Below are 20,953 nucleotides of genomic sequence, written 5' to 3'. Positions count from 1 at the left end.
TGTCTTATTTACCGAGGCAGTTAAAAATAAGCACCTCATTTAATCATTAACGGAGGCGGATGTGTATAAGACAACCGCCACCCAAAATTAAGCCCAGTCCACAGTCCACACTAGCCCACATCAGCCCACTAACACCTCCAACATATAAAATCAACATCAAACCCTAAATCACTTCAAACCCAACCGGCGGGCGGTGACAACGCCGAGGCCAGCCCCGCGCACGCATCGTCGACCTCCGTCGTCGAGCACCAGGCCGGCCACGCGCCCAGGCTGCCTCCCTTCTCCCTCACGCGGCGGCGCGACCGGATCAACGGCGGCAGCATGCAGCGGCGGCGGGGGCGGAGCCTACGATGGCGGCGGCCTGCAGCGGCGGCGGCGGCGGCGGCCAGCGGGCTCGGGTGGTAGGCCCGTGATGGGCTCAGCGGGCTCGAGCTTGTTTTTTTTATTTGATTAACCGAGGCGGACAACAAACTGCTTCTGAAAATACTCTATTTACTGTGACGTTAGCTCTGAGGCGCTTCTTTTGCCTGCTTAAAAAAAATCAAATTTGCCCGCCTCGCAAAAGATTATTGTAGTAGTGGAGAAATCCGGTATAGATGATGTCCATATTTAGATATGCAATTAATCTAGGAAAGATATAAAGAGACTATCTAGCTAAAGACAATCACACCAGCAAACCTATGTCTAGCTAAAAGAAATGACTGGAGCAACGAACGAACAGAACAAAGGGGAAAAAATGCGCGCGAACCACACAGGCGGGCTGCAAACTGCATTCGCTGGTGCAGGCGGGCTGCAAACTGCATTCGCTGCAGCCCTGCGACGTCCACGCGTCGGCAATCTGATTGGAATGGGGCTGCAGCCCTGCGTGCAGGCGGGCTGCAAACCGCGTCCGCTGCAGCCCTGCGTGCAGGCGGGCTGCAAACCTCTGCTGCTCCTATATAAGCGCACGACGCCGGGCCGTGCCTTTCAGCAAGACACCTGCGACAGCAACTTCGGCTAGCTCTGTCTGTGTCCGCTGGTACCCATAGCAGCAACCATGGGAAGCGCTCCGGCGAACGTCCGCGAGATCTGCCGCGCGAAGCGCGCCGACGGCCCCGCCGCCGTCCTCGCCATCGGCACCGCCAACCCGGCCAACTGCGTGCTCCAGGACGAGTTCCCGGACTTGTACTTCAGCGCCACCAAGAGCGAGCACCTCACCGGCCTCAAGGACAAGTTCACAAGAGTTTGTAAGCACGCGACCGGATCTCTACCTTTTACCCTTTAGGCTGCCTACCTAACAGCATGCACGTCTCACAAATTCACAATGCTCGATGTTGGCAACAGGCCAGAAGCTGGGCGTGCGGAAGCGCTACCTGCACCACACCGAGGAGCTGCTGGGCGCGCACCCGGAGTTCCTGGACCACCACGCGCCGTCCCTGGACGCGCGGCTGGACATCGTCAAGGCCGCGGTGCCGGAGCTCGCCGCGGAGGCCTCCCGGAGGGCCATCGACGAGTGGGGCCGCCCGGCCGACGACATCACGCACCTCGTCGTCACCACCAACTCCGGCGCGCACATGCCAGGCGTCGACTTCCGGCTGGTCCCGCTCCTCGGCCTCCGCCCCACCGTGCGCCGCACCATGCTCTACCTCAACGGCTGCTTCGCCGGCGCCGCCGCGCTGCGCGTCGCCAAGGACCTCGCCGAGAACAACCGCGGCGCGCGCGTGCTCGTCGTCTGCGCCGAGATCACCGTCCTGCTCTTCACCAGGCCCGAGGAGGGATGCTTCCAGACGCTCGTCAACCAGGGTCTTTTCGGCGACGGCGCCGGCGCCGTCATCGTCGGCGCCGACCCCGTGATGATCAGGACCCCCGCCGTCGTCCGAGAGCGCCCGATTTTCGAGATCGTGTCCGCCGCGCAGACCATCATACCGGACTCCGAGGACGTCATCACCATGTACATCACCAAAGGCGGCTACGGCGGCAACATCTCCACCAGGCAGGTCCCCGTGCTTATCGGCGACAACATCGAGCGCTGCCTCCTCGACGCGTTCGAGCCGCTCGGCATCGGCGCAGGATGGAACGACCTGTTCTGGGACGTGCACCCGGGCTCGTCGGCTATCCTGGACCAGGTCGACGCCGTGCTCCACCTCAAGCCCGAGAAGCTGGCGGCGAGCAGGCGCGTCCTCAGCGAGTACGGCAACATGTTCGGCGTCACGGTGATCTTCGTGCTCGACGAGCTGCGCCGCCGGATGCAGAACGGGGAGGAGGAGGGGGCGCCCGAGTGGGGGGCCATGCTGGCGTTCGGACCCGGGCTCACCGTTGAGACGATGGTGCTGCACCGGTGCGTGGCGCAGGGCACAGGCGCCGCCCCACCTGAGGACAAACTGACTGCGGCCTAAGCGAGACCAGTTGGTGTTGGATTTGGATCAGGCTTCCATGCATGTTGCTTGGTCAAAGACATTGCTTGTGTTGACTGCCTGTTTAATAAATTCAGTGCTGGATACCTTATTACAAACGATTATTGCGGACTTTGGTATTGACTTTACAATTCCAGCCGACAAAGCAATAACAATCGAACTTGAGAGACGGGCAAATAGGAGGCTTGAAAATTCTCCTCAACAACGCCTATGACTCAATCACACCTGCAAACCTCTGTCTATCTATCTATACTATATCTATGTCTATATCTATATATTATAAAAGTTAAAATAATTAAAAACTTTTCTCACGAAAATTAGGTCCACCATACCCCTCGCGGAGGTCTCACTTATCTATACTATAAAGATCGAAAAGAATTGAAAACTTTTTTCACCCACATTAGGTCCACCGTACCCGTCACGCCGGTCCCACCTGTCAAGGCCGAGGGAGATGGGAAGGGGTGGAGACCCATAAAAACTACGAGTTCGAGACCGTTTTGCCAAAAAGTAAATCTTTTTCTCACCAGATGGTTCCCTTACCCGCCCGTTGTACCCGCTTGTCCCACCCCGACCCCTACCGGCACCGGGCACGAGCCGCGTCCCCGCTCGCGCCTCTCCCACGCTCACGGCTCACCAGCTCCTCTCACGCAAGCTTGCCGGCGCCCGCGCTCGCTCCCTCGCCGCTTGGCCAAAATCTGTGGGCGGTTGTGGCCGTCGACGCGCAGCGCTGCTAGGATCCGCCTCGCTTGCCGGCCCTTGGTCGAGGTCGACCGTCTCTGCCTCCCCCGATTTTTAAAAGAAAACTGACCATCGCACCTCCCACGCCTGCTTCGCGAGCAATTCAGCTTCGGGTCGCCGTTTCGCTCGCTCGCCGGCTCTACGGCAAGCTCGATGGCTGCCATGTTACCGCGGCCGAAATCCGTATGCGCCCGCTTCACTCGCTTGCCGCGTCTCCGCGCTGCAACCCGCGGGCGGCCATCGCCGTCGACGCGCGGTGCTGCCGAGATCCACCTCGCTCGCCGGCCCTTCAGCGAGGTCGCTCGATCGCCGCTATCTGTGTCCACCCATCGCCGTTGACGCGCGCATTGAGGGGGAGGAGAGCAGAAAGGTGACAAAGGCAAGCCGTGTCGCTGCCCTGGTCGGCTCGCCATGGCGCGGGCTGCAGGGGAAGGGCCTGGCGGCGAGGGAGACAAGGGTAGGAGAGCCGGGGGAGACCTGTTAGAAATCTAGGCAATTTTTGGTATATTTTAATTCCAAATATTAATATCAATTTCATGATATAGATGAGTGATAATGTGTGTACAAGATATGTGCATGTGTTCATGTTATTCTCACTAATAAGCATGAACAAAGAATTAAACCAGAGTAGGTTTAGTAAGTACCCCAAGGCGGGACCAGTGCCGGAGGCACCGGTTGCGCCGTTACCAGCTGGAATAGACATGCTATTCGACTGGTCTTGCTCGAAGTAGCTGAACTATGTCGATGCAGGAAGATGTTCGCAGTGCAGTCCCACGAACGGTTACGCCGGGAAGTAGACGAAGTAGTCGTTCGCACGAGCGGTTACGCCGGGAAGTAGATGAAGGAGTCGTTCAGGGAGAGAGCAGTCGCGTCAAGACGCTCCCCAAAAACCTAATTGCCCGTGTCCCGTGCAGGACCTTCAGCGAGCAGAGGTTCCGGAGGCCCTGCTCTCGCTAGACCTGTGCGCGCAGTGCTAGCGGTGGGGAAGGCAGAAAGCAGCTGAGGGAGAAGGGAGAGGTCTCCTGAAGAGGAGTACCTGGATGAGTGCTTGAGATGAGTGAGGATGAGAGGAGAGGGTGCTGGTTTATATAGGCACGATATGCCTCAGGTTCAACGAATCTGGACGTCATGAATGGCTTTGATGAGCGGCAGTTAATGTGCCTCAGGTTCAACGAACCTGGACGTCGTAAAGAGCCTTCAATGTCCGGTCATTAGTGACGACATTAACCCTCTGTTTTAATACTCTTTACTGCAAAACATCCTTCTCATCTCAGCACATCACGTCGCATCGCACCGCACCGCACCGCACCGGCACCTGCACGTCACGTCCGGCCGCACACGCGAATGCGCACGCGCACCGCACCGCCCGTCCGGCCGGCCGGCCGCGCCGCGCCGCGCCTCGTCTCGGCCACGGCCCGGCCCGGCCCGGCCCGGCTCGGCGAGGCGAGGCGAGCGCGCGCGCGCGTGTGGTTCACCGTCCTCCTCTTACCGGCTTCACAAGTGGTGTACACGAAGTCCACCTTTTAAGTCGGTTGAGATCCTCCTCAATTCCCGGTACGGAATTAAGCATTGATTCCCTAGCATTAATAGTGGGCTTTAAATTCTTTTAATGCTTTAGAAGTAATGGGCCAAGCCCATTACTCCAACAATCCCCACCAAGAAATTCAAGCCACACTAGAAATACCCTCATTCCCTCATTGATATACCAGTATTCGACAGAGACTGTTAAGTTGAACTTCCATCTAGGACAAAGACTACACTTATTCACAACTGTGCAATGGACTATGCCTTGAATTGCCAGTTTTGTGCAAACAAGTTTGACCAGAGCCCTACACTGGTACTAGGCTGCAAAAGCATCCCCGCGGTTTGGAGCTTATAAGTCATACTCTAGGCCCTTCATGAGTTTCTAGAGAATACCCAATTCTCATAGACCATGACTAGTGGTCAAACTCATATAGGTGTGTTCCTTTCAGATGTTCTGTAGGACAACATCTTTGTTTCAAGAAAACAACTCATTTGTTTAAAAGAAACCACCTGGCACACATTAAGGTATAGACCAACCTGCCATACAGATTAGAAGAGAAATGCTCCTTATACACGGAATGAGCCCTTTTCACAAAGATTCTCTTCTCACAGTCAGACTTTAGTTTGTTTCACCATCCTAATTCACGGGATCTCCGATCACATAGGACAGGTTTCCACTATAGAATGACTCACGTGGGTCTCAAGCCCAATTCCATAGATGCATTGTCTATCACATTTCGTGAAAGACCCTTTGTAAACTGATCTGCCAGATTTTTAGCCGTCTGAACATAGTCCAGGGCTATAACTCCGGAGTTTCTCAATTTTCTGACAGATTTCAACCGCCTTTTCACATGTCTAGATGACTTCATGTTATCCTTTGAACTATTCACCTTGACAATTACCGTTTGATTGTCACAGTTCATTAGGATTGCCGGTAACGGTTTTTCAACTATCGGCAAGTCCATAAGGAGCTCACGAAGCCACTCAGCCTCAACAGTGGCGGTATCTAATGCTGTGAGTTCTGCTTCCATAGTTGACCTCGTTAAGATGGTCTGCTTGCAAGACTTCCAGGAAACAGCTCCACCACCAAGTGTAAACACATATCCACTTGTGGCCTTTATCTCATCAGCATTAGAAATCCAATTTGAATCACTATACCCTTCTAGTACCCTTGGGTACCCGGTGTAGTGAATTCCATAGTTCATTGTCCCCTTCAGATAGCGCATTACTCTTTCAAGAGCCTTCCAATGATCATCTCCCGGGTTTGAAACAAACCGGCTTAGTTTGCTTACAGCAAAGAGATGTCAGGTCTTGTAGCGCTCGCTAAATACATTAATGAACCAATGATCTGAGAATATCTCAGCTGATCTCGCATTATCCTTTTGTTCTTTCTAAGAATTAAACTGGCATCATATGGTGTTGAGACAGGTTTATAGTCGCTATAACCAAAGCGACTTAACACCTTCTCCACATAGTGAGACTATGTAAGAATCACCCCACCATTGATCTCTTTTACCAGTTTTATATTAAGGATAACATCAGCTTCTCCCAGATCCTTCATCTCAAAATTTTGAGATAAAAACTCTTTGACTTCCTTAATCACATTAAGGCTAGTGCCAAAGATCAGTATGTCATCCACATACAAGCACAAAATCACTCCTTCAGCCCCACCATAGCGATAGTACACACATCTGTCAGCTTCGTTCACAACAAAGCCGGCAGAGGTCAAAGTTCTATCAAACTTTTCATGCCACTGCTTAGGCGCTTGCTTGAGACCATATAAATATTTTAACAACTTACAAACCATTCCTTCTTGACCCTTTGATACAAACCCATCCGGCTGATCCATATAGATCTCCTCTTCTAACTCTCCATTGAGGAAAGCCGTCTTAACGTCCATCTGATGAACGAGAAGACCATAAGAGGCTGCCAGGGAAAGTAACACTCGAATTGTGGTCAATCGGGCAACTGGTGAATAAGTGTCAAAGAAATCTTCTCCTTCTTTTTGGGTATAACCCTTGGCCACAAGCCTAGCCTTGTACTTTTCAATAGTACCATCTGGCCTAAGCTTTTTCTTGAACACCCACTTGCATCCAACCGGTTTACATCCATAAGGACGTTCAACGACCTCCCAGGTTCCATTAGACATAATAGAATCCATCTCACTCCTTACTGCTTCCTTCCAATAGTCAGCATCAGGAGATGAATATGCCTCTTCAATGGTTCTGGGTGTATCATCTATGAGGTATACAATGAAATCATCACCAAAAAACTTTACAGTCCTTTGTCTCTTGCTCTTTCTCGGAGCATCATTGTTATCCTCCTCAGGATTTTCTACAAGTGTATGTTCATTGTGTTCTATCGGCTAAGCAGAGCCATCATCCTCGATGAACTCTTGCCTAGATGAACTTGTTTCATCTCTCATGGGAAAAATGTTTTAAAAAAATGTAGCATCTCTGGACTCCATTATAGTACCAACATGCATGTCAGGTACTCCAGATTTCACTATTAAAAATCTATATCCAACGCTGTGAATAGCATAACCTAGAAAGATACAATCCACAGTTTTAGGTCCAAACTTACGTTTCTTGGTTATTGGCACACTCACTTTTGCCAAACAACCCCATGTACGTAAGTATGACAGTGTTGGCCTTTTCTTCTCCCATTCCTCGAATGGAGTTATCTCTTTATTCTTTGTAGGAACACGGTTTAGGACATGACATGCAGTCAATATAGCCTCACCCCACCATTCCTTGGAAAGTCCCGCTTTATCTAACATGGCGTTAACCAAATCCGTTAGAGTGCGGTTCTTTCTTTCGGCAACCCCATTTGACTGAGGTGAATAGGGAGGCGTCCTTTCATGAATAATACCATGTTCCTCGCAGAATAAAATAAATAAATTTGAGAAATACTCGCCACCACGATCTGACCTAACTCTTTTGATCTTTCTCTCAAGTTGGTTTTCTACTTCAGCTTTATAGATTTTAAAGTAGTGTAAAGCTTCATCTTTTAACTTCAACAAATAGATGTAACAAAATCTAGTACTATCATCAATCAAAGTCATGAAATATATTTTTTACCACCTTTTGTCAACACTCCATTCATTTCGCACAAATCGGAATGAATTAATTCTAAGGGTGCCAAGCTCCTTGCCTCCGCGGTCTTATGAGGCTTACGAGTTTGTTTTGATTCAACACATACATGACACTTAGAATTTTTGACAAAAGTGAACTTTGGAATTAAGCTCAAATTAGCTAAGCGCATCATACAATCAAAATTAACGTGACAAAGCTTCGAATGCCAAACATTTGTTTCATCAATGTTAATAACATTGTATGCAATTTTATTACAAACATCTGACAAAGAAAGACGGAACAAGCCTCCGCTTTCATAACCTTTTCCAACAAAAGTACCAAACTTAGACAAGATACATTTATTGGACTCAAAGACTAATTTGAAACCATCTTTACACAGTAGAGAGCCGCTGACTAAATTCTTCTTGATGGTGGGGACATGCTGCACGTTCTTCAGCTGCACGATCTTCCCCGAAGTAAACTTCAGATTTACCGTACCAACACCAAGAACACGCGCATGTGATCCGTTCCCCATCAGCAAGGAGGAAGTCCCGCCGGTCTGGTAAGAAGAGAACAAAGAAGCATCAGCACAAACATGAATATTAGCACCAGTGTCAACCCACCACTCGGGTGAACCAAAGACTGAAAGAACAGTAGGTAATAAATTACCGTACCCCGAAGTTCCTCCATGCTCGCTAATAACCATGTTGGTGGAGTCGTTGCCTTTGCGGTTCGGACACTTTGCAGCAAAGTGATCCGTACTAGCGCACACATAGCAAGCTCCCGTCTTCTTCTTCTTCTTAAAAGTGGTTGTCTTCTTAGTCTTTGGTTGGTTTTGCGGTGGCTTTTTCTTGTTCTTGTGGGAGTTGTTCTTCTGAACAAGATTGACACTTGAAGCACCAACAACTCCTTTCCCACGTATGTCCTTTGCTCTCGCCTTCTCCTCAACATCAAGAGTCCCTATGAGTCCATCTATTGTGAACTCCTGTCTCTTGTGTTTTAGAGAAGTAGCAAAGTCCCTCCAAGAAGGTGGCAGCTTAGAGATTATACCTCCGGCCACAAACTTATTGGGTAACACACATGGGGACTCTTTGCTGCAATTTTTGAGATCTTTTGCCAGAGTATGTATTTCATGAGCATGTTCCACTACAGAACGGTCTTCGACCATCCTGTACTCAAGGAACTGCTCCATGATATACAACTCACTCCCGGCGTCAGATACTCCATATTGAGCCTCAAGAGCATCCCACAATGCTTTGCCAGTTGGCAGCCGGATATAAGAATCCACCAGGTTATCACCGAGAACACTAATGATCAAGCCTCGAAAGAGGATATCAGCCTCATCGAACGCACTCCCTTCCTCTGGAGAGAATTGTTCAGGCTTACCCTCTTTCACATGGATCACTCTCGATAGTGTTAACCACAGTATAAGCCGCTCCTGCCAACGTTTGTAATTTGAACCATCAAAAGGTGGTGGTTTGATTAATGCAGCAAAGCTAGATACCGAAAGCCTATTAACACAGTTAGGTTTTTGGAATGTTAGAAATCTAGGCAATTTTCGGTATATTTTAATTCCAAATATTAATATCAATTTCATGATATAGATGAGTGATAATGTGTGTACAAGATATGTGCATGTGTTCATGTTATTCTCACTAATAAGCATGAACAAAGAATTAAACCAGAGTAGGTTTAGTAAGTACCCCAAGGCGGGACCAGTGCCGGAGGCACCGGTTGCGCCGTTACCAGCTGGAATAGACATGCTATTCGACTGGTCTTGCTCGAAGTAGCCGAACTATGTCGATGCAGGAAGATGTTCGCAGTGCAGTCCCACGAACGGTTACGCCGGGAAGTAGACGAAGTAGTCGTTCGCACGAGCGGTTACGCCGGGAAGTAGATGAAGGAGTCGTTCAGGGAGAGAGTAGTCGCGTCAAGACGCTCCCCAAAAACCTAATTGCCCGTGTCCCGTGTAGGACCTTCAGCGAGCAGAGGTTCCGGAGGCCCTGCTCTCGCTAGACCTGTGCGCGCAGTGCTAGCGGTGGGGAAGGCAGAAAGCAGCTGAGGGAGAAGGGAGAGGTCTCCTGAAGAGGAGTACCTGGATGAGTGCTTGAGATGAGTGAGGATGAGAGGAGATGGTGCTGGTTTATATAGGCACGATATGCCTCAGGTTCAACGAACCTGGACATCATGAATGGCTTTGATGAGCGGCAGTTAATGTGCCTCAGGTTCAACGAACCTGGACGTCGTAAAGAGCCTTCAATGTCCGGTCATTAGTGACGACATTAACCCTCTGTTTTAATACTCTTTACTGCAAAACATCCTTCTCATCTTAGCACATCACGTCGCATCGCACCGCACCGGCACCTGCACGTCACGTCCGGCCGCACACGCGAATGCGCACGCGCACCGCACCGCCCGTCCGGCCGGCCGAGCCGCGCCGCGCCGCGCCTCGCCTCGGCCACGGCCCGGCTCGGCGAGGCGAGCGAGCGCGCGCGCGCGTGTGGTTCACCGTCCTCCTCTTACCGGCTTCACAAGTGGTGTACACGAAGTCCACCTTTTAAGTCGGTTGAGATCCTCCTCAATTCCCGGTACGGAATTAAGCATTGATTCCCTAGCATTAATAGTGGGCTTTAAATTCTTTTAATGCTTTAGAAGTAATGGGCCAAGCCCATTACTCCAACAAGACCACGGGAGAAGCAATGGCGAGGCGGAATGCAGCACCTCGCTTGCGCATGAGATGAGCCGTGACCCGTGAGCGGGAGTCCATGGAGCCCGGAGGTTGGGGAACAGATAAGGTCAAGGGTCAAAAGAGATGAAGCAACGTGAAAGGATAAGACAAGAGTTAATTCCTGTATGCCATCGCAAAATTAGATCCATTCCTTATGTGTCATTGAAAATATAATCATTCCTTTAATGCCATTGTTTCTAATTTTCCATCCCCTCTATGCCATTCCGTCAGCTTCAACTGTCAGTTGTGCCTGACGCTATTGTGGCCTGCCGTCCACCAGCTCATGCCGCACATCGAGCAGCTAGTCATCTAAAGCGCCGACCGGACCACCAGCTCATGCCGTCCACCGGGCGCGCGGCGAAGGCAATGAGGCGTGCCACGACGGACTCGCCAGCAGGAGACCAGCGCCCGCGACCCTACGCGGAGGAGGCATCGCCGGCGCGCAAGGCCAGCGCCGCGGCCCTGCGCGGAGAACGCCACCGCCGGCGGGCGAGGCCAGCACCCACTGCCCCGTCGGTGCTCGTCCTGCGAGGTTCTGCCGGCACGCGAAGCCAACGTCCGCGTCCTGCTCGGCGCGCGTCCCTCTGGCGCGCGAGGACACGACTGCGGGTGCGCGAGGCCAGCGCCAGCCGCCCACCGCTCTGTCTTGTCCGGCCGCTCGCCGCTCACGGCTCACCCATGCCCGCCCTTGCGCCACCGCCGGTATGTCGGCCTTGGCCGAGCCGTCCTCGCCACAGCACGACGCGACGTCGTCCATGAAGCTGCACCGTCGCCTCGCCATCCCCGCCGGCCTGCAGCAGGTACTGGTCCAGTTCCTCGACGAGGATGAGCGACCGCGGGATGGCATGCAGGAGCAGCGCGCGGAGGTCGTGGCCGGCGGCGAGGAGGAGCGGCCCGTGGCCGGCAGCGGCGAGGAGGAGGAGCGGCCCGTGGCCGGCGGCGAGGAGGAGGAGCTTGAAGCCGTAGAGCCAGCGCAGGCACGGCGGGGCGCCGGGGGCGGCGGCCTGCGGGGGTGCTGCGCAGACCGGCGGCCGAGACCACGGCGAGGCCAGCTAGCTCGGATGCCATGGCTGCCTGGCCGCCTGGCCCTACACGCGTCAGCTCGTCCCCGACGGCTTTGCACGGCCGGCCATGGCGACGCACAAGCAGGGGAGGCGGCCGGATTGGGTAGAGAACATGGCATCGCCCTACTGATGCGTGGGCCCACATCAGCGTCAGGCACAACTAACGGCAGAAACTGACGGAATGGCACAGAGGGGATGAAAAATTAGAAACAATGACATTGGAGGGATGACTATATTTTCAATGGCATGTAAGGAATGGGTCTAATTTTGTGATGACACACAAGGAATTAACTCTAAGATCAAGTACTAAATCCTTCACTGACGTGTGGGGTTTCCCTTGAATGGGTCCATATGTTTGTGACATAAATTCTTGCAGCAACTAAGGGAGCATACTTATTAATAATGACTTGAAAATAAAAACATTAATTTAACATTCGTGCTTAGCAGATTGTTATTACACTCTTCTTTCTATTGCTGCGTTCCAAACATCAACTCATTTAAAATTTCTTTATTTTTCATTCCTCTATTTTTTTCTACCACATCTCATTTCTGTTTCTGGATTTTTTTTCTTTCCTCTATTTTCCAATCAAGCGTTTGGTATTACTACCGGCGGCGATAGTGAGCATCACATATCACCGCCGGAGCAGTTCAAATTGAACCCGCGGTGATGGGGTGACGGTCCATATATATACTAGATGTTTCTGAATTATTTATTTTTGGGCGATATGGTTGTTCCTTCTTCATTTACTATAATAAACTTTTTTCAAGTGCATATATATGTGTAATTTAATATATTATTGAATTAAAATCTAAGTAGGTTTTTAAACTTACGTGCGACACACAGCGTGCGTCTATGCTAGTCATGCCAAAAGGTTTGATGAAAGAAGGTGAAGTCCCATTTTTCGATTTTCCCCCAACAAGTTTGTTTTTTTTTCACCAAAAATTTTACATACCCACACCCCATACCCACAATATACTTTCCATTATTCCTTGCAAAAACCATGCACTGATCGCCCCTGCTCGCGAAGCACCCGGCCGCCGCCGATGGCAACGCCCAGGAGCCAACCAGCACGGACGGCCCTTCCGGCCGATCACCTACATGAATTGCCGCTCGTGCCCCTGGCATCGTTACCAGGCCGGCTTCGAATAGAAACTAGAACTGCCGCCACTACTGTACAGATCGCCGCTGCCATTACCGGCTCCGATTCCGGCCATCCCGAGGACCCTCGCCGTCGGTGAGCCCCTCAAACGAAACTCCCTCGATCTCCTCCATCTTTTCCCCCTCTCATTGTTTGTCCCTGTTCACCAGAGCGCCGGCGAGCAGGCAGGCCAGAAACCACCGCCGAACATGGCTGGAGGTCTTGCCCTTTTGCGATTAGGCGGCCCATGTACAAGATATTTAATCGCTTCTTTATTGTGTCTTGTATGCCGATCAACCTACCTTGCAGGCCAAGTGAGGAGGAACAACAAGGCTTCACAGGTTGGTTCCTTTGTTTGTCGATCAAGTTCTTGGTATGTTCCTTGGCTGATGCTGATCGCAGCAGGAGATTTGGTTATACACGGCCATGCCAGATGATACAACGCTGAAACTGCTAAAGGCAACTAGGCAAGGTGATGTTCTCCATCCTATGGTTCATAAATTCCTTTTTCATGTATGCGAAGCCGCTGAGATAGATCCCCGTCCAAATATTTCATTACTGATCCTCGCACGTATACCCTACTATGATTTTATTGCAGAATAAACTCACTGGGACAATGAACAAGAACAGACATATAGGGACGTACATAAAGATAGGGCTAAATAAAACAACATTTTCATTATATCTTTTGGATTTTTTTTCTGGTTCAAGATAGTTATAAATATTAATCAGATTCAAGCTAGGAGTAACCCTTCATTTTAGGCGTGCTTTATTCCTTGGTTAAAATCCTCTTGCTTATCCTCTTCCTTTTATATGTTTTCATTTTCATTTAATCATCTGAAATTTTGTAGTGTCGACGTGTGCTTCTAACCACACAGATCGAACAATCAGTAAGACCATTCTCCTGAACATATATAGTGGTATTTCCCTACAGTTATAGGTTAGAGGTGATGGTGCAATTGGTTATTTGTATTGTTATTAGAACAATTGAATTGCTAAAAAATTTTATTCTTGTAGGAAGGATGTGCAGGAATTATTTCTTTCAAATAATATAGAACAATTTACTTTTATAATTTTTCAAATATGTCATTGGCATGATGTGTAATAATCGGCAAATGATGAAAAAGGTCAGATGTTTATCCATTTTCTAAAAAAGGAAGGTCAGAGCATTGTGAATAGCTTGATAATTTATTTCATATATTTTAAGTATATATTTTTCCAGTGTTCACTATCAATTTTGTGATGGTCCTCTTACATCAGATTTGTGTGATAAATTGAATCTATCTTGAATTGAATTACACATATAAGATACAACATCCACATCTTGATATCTTTAAGCAATGTTGTAGGAGACCTGTGGGCATCACCGGCACTAAAAGATGATTTTAGTAGTGTATTTATATTCACTAGTAGGGTGGCCGCACGTGTTTTAGAAAAACAAAAAAAAGAATTATGTTACAAAAAATATGTATTCACAGCCACATCTACCATTAGCTTGTGGATATAATATTTAGTACATTGTTCGATACAAATTTACCCAAAATAAATTTTTTGAGATATATAGATCATATGGACATGACCATACATACATGCAAGAATTATATAGGAGGGTAAAGGTAAGAATAAAATATTTGCATTGGTCATATCTTGATTGTAGCACACTTTTTTTTTCCAGAAAATCCACATATGAATGCCACATCTAACATAGATATTATAAAATTTTAATGATGCAGAATCTTCATACCATGTCGCCAGAATTTAATTTCCAACTCATATCCCATTTATGATGGACTCCGGTGTCACTGCAAACGATTAAAGTTTCATTAAGTAAAAAAACCAATTAGATTGGCCCTTTGAATTTATAATGTAATAGTGATAATCAACAACATCTACACTAAAAAAGGATACATCATATGAGATACCTTCATTTTGGAGACCGTAGAATATCTCTGAAACAATATTTTTGGTTCTTCTGCCTGTGGGATCAAGATCTTTGTTAGGTTTAGCTAGCATCCATGTAGTTGAACGGGAAACACCTCTTGATAAGGCAACTTATAGCTATCCATGAGAGAAAACAGGCTCTGGAAGATAGATCCCAACATTTGGTATAGTTTGACCCTGAACTTTATTTATAGTCATTGCAAAACTGAGTCTTATTGGAAATTGTTTCCTCTTGAACTTGAAAGGTAGTGAAATATCCTCTGATGGAGACAAGGGAATCCTTGGTATAAAAACTCGATTTCCAGCATGCTGTCCATTTACAATTTCATAATTAATTGCATTGTCCTCAAAAGCCTTCACTATAAATCGAGTTCCATTGCACAGTCCATGATGAGGATCCGGATTTCGTAGGAGTATGACAGGACAGTTCTTCTTAATTTTAAGCTCATGCGGAGGAATACCATTTGGAGTAATTGAGTTCAGAAAATCAAGAGGATAGTTATTAGTTGAGTCATCATCTACATAATCATGACTATAGTAAACCTTTTCTTCTCCAGGAAACTTTACAATCATCATCGCGTTGAGGCTATCAACATACTCATTTCTTGTTGACAAGATAGCACGCTCGCGCCTGCAACTGATGGAGGTGCAGTTCTTAGCTAGATCAGGAAACACATGATAGATGAGAGTATCAATAGACTGATCATCATTATACTCAAGCATAATGTCATCTGGCAGATCTACATAATCATTTGGGAAGGTTTTTTCTGTTCCATCACCAATTCTTAATAGAAGCTGCGAGAACCATACATCATTCTGGGACCTCATGTTCTGCTTCAACCGTATTATCTTGATATCATCCCATATATAGGATTCAAGCAAGGCAGCATCACAGATTTGTGCTCTAGTACCTCTAGGAACAACAGGCAGAACTTGTCTGAAATCCCCTCCAAACACTATAACTTTGCCCCCAAATGGTAGATCAGTTCTTGTAATATCCCGTAACGACCTGTCAAGTGTCTCCGCAACCTACCTTCGTGTCATTACAACCTCATCCCATATAATTAAAGACATCTCACGTAACAATGCAGTTGTACCACATTGCTTGGTAAAGTTGCAAACAGAATTATCTTGAAGCTTTATGGGAATTTTGAACCTCGAATGAGCCGTATGACCACCAGGCATGATGGATGCTGCAATTCCGGATGTAGTAGTAGCTACTGCGATGCGATCCGTGGATCGAACTCTGGCCAAAAGAGCCCTGTAAAGATATGTCTTCCCGGTCCCACCAGGACCATCCACAAAAAATACTTTCCCTTTACTTTTGATGACATGATAAAAATTTCTTTAAAACCTTCCATTTGCTCAGTATTGAGAGACTCGGCTAATTTAATATCTTCATCAGATACGACAATTTTCCTCTCCTCAGTTAGTTCCCTATAATAATCTCTATTTGTCTCACCTGCTCGGCCAAAATTTTAATTATCAGTAAAAGTATACAATAAATAATAATAATAGCAACACATCATCACAAATAAAGTTGGGAAAATATATTACCAGACTGATGCATATGTGGCAGGCCGTAATTTCTAATGTCTTTAGCCATCAAGGAGAGAATATCCGCGATGTCCCTAAGGACAAATTGTTCAACACTTGAGAATTTCCCTTCGGAGCATCTGTTTTCAATAGAGATATAAATGTATGTTACTATATTACCAGCTTTAAAATAAAATGAATATAATCTATAATATATTAACCAACAATTAATATTATAGATGACATACCCTCATATTTCTGTTTTGTATATTTCCGTTTAGTTCTCAGAAAGCGTACTGTAGGTGTTACCTCCAACAATATACTCTTGTCCTCCCAGCCGGTCTCACCACCGGGATATAGGATAGGGTACACTAACGGATCATAAAAACCATGGAATGCCCGTATAAATTGTGGTCCCCTAGAATTTAGAAAAAACATAATACTCTGTTTAAATTTATTTATTTTTCATCAGAGCCATCCTGCCAGATAGCCGCAACCTGGTCCATAGCAGGTGCATTATATCTTCTCTGATCAACAGAAATACTGGTGTTCAATTCAATCTTCAACTCGTCCAAATTTTCCATTTGACCCACAGTCCTGAAGACACGAACATACAGATTGTTCTCAAGTATTCGAAGAATAGCCCTAATCAATTTTGAATCAAGATGGGGTGATCTTTTGATTCTTTGTGACAGGGTCTCATCAGTGTCATAGAATTACAACTGCATATGGCAGGGGCCTTCTTTCTCCGGTCTTAGTTGGTTCAATCTGTGGTAAATCTGTCCATGCACTTTGAAAGTATATATATATCAGTACCTACACAAATTCGTAAATCAGCAAGGATGATTATTTATTATATATTATAATCTATAAAACAAATAGGAAAATGCGTGAAATGCTCACCAGCTGCAGTAGCGACTCTATGGTCCACATTAGCTCCAAAGCTTGTGAATGAGTGAAAGTGCATCTCAGCCCCTAGTGTGTTTTGGTGGATTGATTGACACCACGATTAAAGGACTAACTATCTTGTTGAGTATATGAGCAGAAATTGATTATCATAATTATAATCTATGTGATGAAATGAATCAAGATTCAAGACATATGCTCATATAACAAGATGAATGACACGTTCTAGTATGAGAATATTAACAATCAACAGCTATCGTGGAAATTGGGATATGTATCAACGATAAAGAATTTATTCATATATCCAAATGAAGCTTATTGATGTAAGTGGAATTCAAAATGACAAGCCAAGGTATTATGAATGAGACAAAGGTCTATGCTTAGGCATAGTCTCACAATTGGAGAAACTTGTCATAAGGAATGTATGAGATAGTTGATGATCAAGCAAGCATGAAAGAAATGATGTTCATTGTAATGGCAAAATCAATGTGAGATCAAGAGGGCTCTTGAGGATAAATGGATGGGATCGAAATGCGTGTTTCTAGAGGCTATGTAAGCAAAGGCTTGGCATGAGCAAAGAAACCGATAATGATCAAGTCCAAGAATTCTAAGAGACATGGAGAATTTTATATTGACAAGTGTCATTCATTAGAGAAGAAAAATTGCTTGTGAATCAAAATGGATTTCATTGTAAGTTAAATGTGATACAAACCTACATGAAGCTATATATGATGCAAGAATGAAGAGTTGGAATTCGGGAATGGGTTTCTAGGTAATAAGCTTGGAGAAGGGCAATTGTGGTTGTGCCGAGAAACCAATGCTATGGTGACAAAACGTTCTTTGAGTTCAACTTGAAGAATCTTGGTCATGTGTGGTATTCATGTTGGCAAGTATCAATCTTTCTGGAATCTTATTGTGAAGACGGTGACTTGAACTAGAAGTGGATTTCATTCAAGGATAAAGGTTCAAGGTCACTAGCTCAAGGAAGATGTGCTCAAAGTAAAGAAGCCAAGTTGGATACACACCTCAGATTGTGATTGATCAACACACGGCATAGGATGAAAAAGAGAAGCTCAAGATGTTGAAATATAATTTATCTTTGATCTTGAGTTTAGGTATGCCGTACTAACAAGAGGGATGCATCACAATGGTCCTTGGCTTAGTCTCAGTGCTCAAGTAATCCATGTGAGTTGAGAGAGACACAAAAGCCTCACGTACGCATTTTAACATTGCTACCAGGGCAAATCCGGAAGTTGGAATCCGGAAGTTCCAGATTTGGCACACATGGCACTAATGGCTAGTTGGTTTGAAAACCCGGAGGTTCCGGGTTGTAGAATCCGGAAGTTCCGGGTTCTAACTTTCACATAACGGCTAGTTTTGTTGGGACCGGCTATTTATACCCCTTAGCCCCCTCCTTGGTGGGCTGCTGTTCCAGGCTCTATTCTGTTCATTGCTGGTTGTCCCAAGAAGCTTGGTAGCCATAGTTGAGCTCTCCCCAACCTCTCTTTGTGAGATTGTGTGATTAGTATATATCCTTGAGTTGGGTTGAGAGAGTGAATGCTTAAGAGCACTAGAGAGTACAGCAAACATTGAGCACTTGAGATTAGCCATGATTTGTGTGATTCGCATTTGTTACTCTTGGAGGTGAAGCCTCCTAGACGGCTAGGCGTCGTCGGTTAGCTCCCAAGGATTGTGGTGAGCAGCGGCAAGTTTGTTGCAGCACCGATCTTGTGCCACGAGGGCGCATGGTCATATAGTGGAAGGAGAAAATAGCTTGACCTTGGGGTCGATATAAGCTTCCTCAACGAAGACTAGGATTCACACGTGGGTGCACGAGGTGAATCTGAACTTCGGTAAAATAAATCCTTGTGTTCATTGCATTTACATTTGTTTTGTGGATTTGAGGAGCTCTCCATTAGACACTTGTGTCTAGGAGATATTGTTGTTTCGTATGTGCAGGATCTGTGTGAACCTGTTCAAGGAACTTCTCTGAGTAGACTCTACAGTTGGGGTTTGAATTTACATTCATTTATTAGCACTACTCTTATTGTGTTCACTCTGTTCTGAGTGAACTCGGAAGTTCTGGATTGACAAACCCGGAAGTTCCGAGTTCACCTACTGTCTAGCCCAAATCCGGAAGTTCTGGATTTGAAACCGGGAAGTTTCGTGTTTGGCAGACAGTGAATTTAATCCGCTGCATTTGAGTGAAAATTTGTAGGTGCGTCTATTCACCCCCCTCTAGGCGACATCACGGTCCTTTCAATGAGAAATGAGAATTGAAGTATCGTATATTTTTTCTGAAATACAAGGCATCTCTATCGGTCTGACTTGTAAATAGGCGACACAGATCAGGCAGAATTGGTGTGCTCACTATATTAACTTTTCCTTGCCCGCAACAAAAATTGAGCCCCTCGTTTGGTAACCTTATAGCACCGCAATACTCGCATATTGGTATTTTCCTCAACACAAGATGTCCAGCAGTCATATCTTTGTATACTCTTTCATAAAGATCATTATCCAAGATAACCACTTCCGATTCCCTGAATGAAACGATCTTGACGTCTATGTCAATTACAAAGTATATATTTAGATTCCACATATGCACATTAGAATTCTAAATCATCAAATTGATACAGAACCATACCATTAGCATGATAGACTCTTGCTTCGTCATCTGCGAAATCATCAAGATCAGGACAACAATCTGGTGCTCTGCAGTCCAAATCCTCCTCTGCATCACCAAAATAATTAATTTTCGTGCTCAACCTTCATATAATATAATTTACATGAAATGAGTATATTTAATATTCTACTCATAAATGTGTTGCACGTTAAAAAATAAATACTAAAAAGAACCTTCTTGCGCGGCCAACATCTCCTCATCGGGTTCCCAAATACCGGCGTCATAGTCTGGTTTCCCAACGTTTACACCTGGTGGCATGAACAAAACAAAACGTTGGCCCACACTATATTTTAATTATTTCTTATTGGTAAAGAAACAATATAATAATTATATAATGGCACAAAAGAAAACACGAGCACTATACCAGTGCTTACAAATGTGTACTACAATATAATAATTATATTACAATTGAAACATACAGACCTTTTTTGTTACTATTGTATCTTTCCCTCCGTTTGATATTCCTTTCAGCTCTTTTCTCACTTGACATTGTTGCAAACCTAATCTGCTCCATGTGGCTTTTCCTTTTTTTTTCTTGCACTTAGAGGTGAGACAGTAGCACCGTCATCGGTCAAAAACAATAAATTAAATGGCGTTGGACGCAAGAAATAACAAGCTATCATTACCTGTGTTATCGGTGTTTCCTTGGAGCATAGCAGGATTGGTACTGGTGCAAGAAGTTCTTATATATGAATTGTTGCGAGCAAGCCAATCTGATGAATCATTGGCAATAGAAGAATTTTGTAGGACATCTGCACACCAACGGCATATAGTATTCCTGCTGGATGTTGATTACTGAGCACGTGTTCTTGCTCACTTGCAGCACACCCATAGTCTGACTGAAAACTGTAGTTCCATCCACATGCAACAGTGCCGAAGATGGAGTGCATGACAGTCCTATCACCATCAAAAAGCATTAATCAACATTTCACCAACCAAATTACAAAAAAAATATGACTAACCTGCACTCCCAGAAATGTGGAACACTGCCGATGGAGGTGTATCCATCAAACAAGGAACTTCATGAACATGTAACACTCCTGACTGGGGTGTATCTGTCATCGCTGCCGTCAACATCTCCCATAGTTTAAGCATCACACAATATTTTTGGGCATTTAAATTTCAAGATTAATTTAACAACATGTAGCTGACCTAATGATCGTTTCTCCTCTTGTCGTTGATGATAGTTTTCTCTTTTCTTTGCATTAAGTTCAGCTTTCTTCTCTG

General features: G+C 46.3%; 2 protein-coding genes across 2 annotated transcripts; one reads left to right on the top strand and one right to left on the bottom strand.

The window, feature by feature from the left end:
* Positions 1 to 992: 992 nt before the first annotated feature.
* Positions 993 to 2,470, top strand: LOC120696172 (bisdemethoxycurcumin synthase-like). Its single transcript, XM_039979313.1, has 2 exons — positions 993 to 1,226; positions 1,324 to 2,470. The coding sequence occupies exons 1-2, from the start codon at positions 1,037 to 1,039 to the stop codon at positions 2,373 to 2,375; spliced, it is 1,242 nt and encodes a 413-aa protein (XP_039835247.1). The 5' UTR covers positions 993 to 1,036; the 3' UTR covers positions 2,376 to 2,470.
* Positions 2,471 to 14,718: 12,248 nt separating this feature from the next.
* LOC120695496 lies at positions 14,719 to 15,429 on the bottom strand. The gene has a single exon (XM_039978729.1). It carries the CDS (start codon positions 15,427 to 15,429, stop codon positions 14,719 to 14,721), a length of 711 nt encoding a protein of 236 aa, XP_039834663.1.
* Positions 15,430 to 20,953: the final 5,524 nt, after the last annotated feature.

This window comes from Panicum virgatum, chromosome 2K, assembly GCF_016808335.1.
Source record: "Panicum virgatum strain AP13 chromosome 2K, P.virgatum_v5, whole genome shotgun sequence".
NCBI classification, from domain to species: Eukaryota; Viridiplantae; Streptophyta; class Magnoliopsida; order Poales; family Poaceae; genus Panicum; species Panicum virgatum.
This window is presented reverse-complemented; position numbering and strand designations above follow the sequence as displayed.